At 41.4% G+C, this 4165-nt stretch overlaps 1 protein-coding gene across 1 annotated transcript; it reads left to right on the top strand.

Moving 5' to 3' along the window:
- The first annotated feature begins 425 nt into the window (after positions 1 to 425).
- Positions 426 to 3605, top strand: tmed1a (transmembrane p24 trafficking protein 1a). The gene is made up of 4 exons (XM_072674565.1): positions 426 to 605; positions 2484 to 2581; positions 3095 to 3272; positions 3354 to 3605. The coding sequence occupies exons 1-4, from the start codon at positions 426 to 428 to the stop codon at positions 3555 to 3557; spliced, it is 660 nt and encodes a 219-aa protein (XP_072530666.1). The 3' UTR covers positions 3558 to 3605.
- Positions 3606 to 4165: the final 560 nt, after the last annotated feature.

Here is a 4165-nt window from a genome sequence, read left to right on the forward strand (position 1 = left end):
TGTAAAGAGTGTGGAGGCTGCAGTTAAGCTTGGCTCACTTTCACTGGGAGCTGTTTAGCTACATGCTTCAGACTGGGGCTCCACTGCAGCCACCAAGAAGGATCTCCAAATATGAATTATGTGAATTATGCTTCTACACACAGTTAGGTTTCTAAAAAACAGTTTTATGGAAAAGGGGGCGTTTCTGTGGTTGAAAACAGGGTCTGAATCTGGAGAAATCTCGGAATACACTTAGCTTCCACTAAGACCTCGCTACAATAACACGAGGAGGCGACTGCTGAGCCCTGCAGTTCCCACCTGTGCCGACAGGGTCGCTGTTCTGCCGTTTCGTTCTGGAGGTGGATCTCCAGGATCTCCTCAGCAGCAGGAGCAGCAGCAGCAGGTCTCCTCCCTCACTCACAGAACCATGCTACCCACCTGCTGCAATGCAGCCCAGGTTGAAGCAGCTCCTCAGCCTTTGCTGGCTTTTCTGTCTGAGGGCCTCTGAGGACTCTGCCGGCGCCTTTGGGAAGAGCCAGGAGCTCACTTTCCTCCTCCCCGCTGGCAGGACAGACTGCTTCCTCCAGCCCACCAGGAAGAACAGCAGCCTGGCGGTGGAGTTCCAGGTGGGTAGCAGGTCAGGGTCTTTATTTAGGGTCAGTGGAGGGGTGTGAAGGAGTCAGGGGCTCCGGCAGCTGGGAGGCAGGTGAGCTTCAGGTGTGGACGGTATGGATACAGTTTATAATAAAGTGATATTTTACAAGCTGTTGATGCTGATGTGCAAGTTATTACAATAAAAGTAATCAATTAATATATTCATATTTTAGCATTAATAAAGTTTACCAGTTAGCATTAACAAAGTAATTATAATAAAAGTAATCAATTACCATCAATAAAGTTAATATATTAATATATTAGCATTAATGAATACTTTACGAGCAAGTTATTACAATAAATAAAAAATGTACCCTCAATAAAGTTAGTATAATATGTTATCATTAATAAAGTTAATAATTTAGCATTAATAAAGTTGCAATAAAATAAATAATTTACCATAAATAAAGTTTGTTCATTAGCATGAATAAAGTTAACCAGTTAGTTAGTAATAAGGTTATTACAATTACCACCAATAAAGTTTATATATTAGTATAACAGCGTTAATAAAGTTAATCATTTATTATGAATAAAGTTAACCAGTTAGCAGTAATAAAGTAATTACAATTAAATTGATCGGTTATTGTCAATAAAGTTATTCCAATAAAATAAACCAATAACAATCAAGTTTATACATTAGCATGAATAAATTTAATAATTTTGCATGAATAAAGTTAACCAGTTATTAGGATAAAAGTAATCAGTTACCATCAATAAAGAATTTATTTTTTTTATAAATTTTATAAAATTAAAATATTAATATATTAGCATTAATAACGTTAACCAGTTAGCAGTAATAAGGTTAATCCAATTACCATCAATAAAGTTAAAATATTAGTATATTAGCATTAATAAAGTTAATAATTTATTATGAATAAAGTTAACCAGTTATTACAATAAAAGTAATCAGTTACCATCAATAAAGTTAATATATTAATATATTAGCATTAATAACTAATGATTATATTATAATTTATATTATAATAATTAATAAGTTAACCAGTTAGCAGTAATACGTTTACTACAATTAGCAAAGTATTACAAAGTATATTAGCATTAATAAAGTTATTCCAATAAAATAAACCAATAACCATCAAGTTTGCATATTAGCATTAATCCAGTGAATAATTTAGCATCAATAAAGTTCATACGTTCCCGTTTATCAGTTAGCATACGCAACGGCAATGAGTTTGCATTAATAAAGTTTATCAGTTATAATGAAAATGAACAGGCATTAGGGAAGTCAGTCTGGTTCCATCATTACATTTATTAGTTAGCATTAATCATGTTACTAATATGGGCAGAACAGCGACTCCAGAATGACGATATCTCTGCTGGAGAATTCATCTATGTTGACCGTCTGGATGACTAAATTTTCAAAGACCAGCTTGGAGCGTCTGAAACTGAAAAGCTGGTCTTTTTAAAATCTGGTCATCCAGACGGTCAACATACCCTGTAGTGGTAAGCTAGCTGGTTGGCCAGCTCTTGACCAGCATAGTGTATGCTGCATGTGATTGATTTTGGTCATGCTGACCATGGTCAACCAGCGTGGTCTTACTGGTCGTGTTTGCTCAAGCTAATTCTAAAACTGTTAGCATATACGCTAGCAGGACTAGTGTGTTTCAGGGCAACGGCTGATTAACAAGCTTCAAACCAAGTAAGCTGTGTACACCGTGCCGTGCTGTGGGTTCTCCTTTAGCTAGAACAAGTCTGCAGAGGCCGTTATAGCGAGCCGGTGAGATTTGCTTATGGAAATTAGAGGGTCAGGACTGAAGATGTGGTGTTGTCCTGCATGTATGACATCAGTTGGTGCTGTTGAACCTAACCGGTCTCAAAACAGGTCTTTACAGGTGCTTGCAGGTTCTGGGCTGGACGTGGGCTTCACGCTAATCTCCCCCCATGGACGCAGGCTGGTCTCTGTGTTCAGGAAGTCGGAGGGCATCCACCTGTAAGCTTCCGCACTACTAACACAGGCATCCCTCGTGCTACAGTTCTATGTGTGTGTGTCTACCATGTGTGTAATGTGGTCTGATCCATCACCAACACCATCAGCAAACAGGACAGGGCATTTGCATCTAATTTGCATGGCAGAAACGTCCACTCCCATTTGTGTCCCTGAAATTCCAGAAATTCCTGTCTCCTAAAAAGTACAGTGGTGCCCAGTCCTGGTCCTGGAGATTACCCACCTGGAGGAGCTCAGATCCATCACATCAGGCTCTGGTACCAAAGGCCTTCATTGGCTGGGTTAGTGGATTAGTGTTGGACCAGGACTGATCACCCGGATCACTGAGGAGGCTAAATCTGGACCATTTCGACTGTTTACACACTCTAAAGGACAAGAGAAGGTTCCTTAGGTTCCTTCAAAAGGTTCTTCACATGCACATCTCGTATCTCGAAGGTGGTTCTTCTGTGGCATCCCTCAAAGAACCATTTGGAGTGTACTAATGACTCTGTGTCTCAGGGTGGACCCCACGGCGGAGGGCGACTACAGGATCTGCTTTGATAACAGCTTCAGCAGCCTGTCGGAGAAGATGGTGTTCATGGAGGTGGTCGTAGACGCTCAGGAGGTGGCCGATGAGAGCTGGGCAAATTTAGAGGAGCCCGAGAGCACGCCAGGGTACAAGCTGGACCACATCAAGGTATGGCCTTAAATGTGTTTCGTGGGGCTGGGTTACACTGCAGTCCACTACATTCCCGTTCTCGGTCTCTGTGTCCTGCAGGAGGTCCTGGAGGCTGTACACAGGAATCTGGAGCGCAGCGGTCAGACACTGGCGGTTTTGCGGGCGTTTGAAGCACGGGATCGGTACCTGCTGGAGGACAACCTGTGGCGGGTGTCCTTTTGGTCCAGCGTTGGCCTGCTGGTCATGCTCACGGTGGCACTTGCACAAGTTTACACAGTACGCAGGTTCTTCCAGGACTACTGAGTCTGCGTGCTGGACACCCCCAACGTGGAGGTAATGATCCGGGATGTACACAATCTTAACGCATCCAGTTAAGCCCAGCGTTCAGATGCCCTGGAAACGAGACTGAAATTCTAGATGGAAACCCATCTATACTTGTTTATTAGCATCTTAAATATTCTTGAGATCTTCATTGGGGAATTTCAGGTGTGCATATTCTACATTTTTGTGAATTCCCCAAGTGGGTTTATGCCCCCAAAACCTGAAATCAGACTGAAATCAAAAGTGGCTTGTGTTCCTGGTCACATTACTTTAAAAAGTGAAATATTAGTACCCACTAATTTCATGGTTCAGGTAGCTCAGGGACCCTCCTAAGCCACATCACTTCCATGTCACTATATGGAAGCAAAATGAACTTTTTATTCACATTTACTCTGACAGAGCTTTTTTTTACCATCCTTTTAAGACATTGGTAAATATGTAAATAACCTCTGTTGGACCGTTATTACCGTAATTGATGGTAATGGTCAAAAGCTGATCTGCACTGAAAAGCTTGGAGTATCAGTCTTGCTCGACTCTTCAGCTAATTTATTTAAACCATTCCACAGAAGCCGCAAGATGGCCATTCATCA

This window comes from Salminus brasiliensis, chromosome 3 (assembly GCF_030463535.1).
Source record: "Salminus brasiliensis chromosome 3, fSalBra1.hap2, whole genome shotgun sequence".
In the NCBI taxonomy this organism is placed as follows: domain Eukaryota; kingdom Metazoa; phylum Chordata; class Actinopteri; order Characiformes; family Bryconidae; genus Salminus; species Salminus brasiliensis.

Coding starts and splice junctions, on each gene's coding strand:
- tmed1a (XM_072674565.1), top strand. CDS start 426: ATGCAGCCCAGGTTGAAGCAGCTCCTCAGCCTTTGCTGGCTTTTCTGT. Junction 606..2,483: donor GCCTGGCGGTGGAGTTCCAG/GTGGGTAGCAGG, acceptor AGGTCTTTACAG/GTGCTTGCAGGTTCTGGGCT. Junction 2,582..3,094: donor AAGTCGGAGGGCATCCACCT/GTAAGCTTCCGC, acceptor TCTGTGTCTCAG/GGTGGACCCCACGGCGGAGG.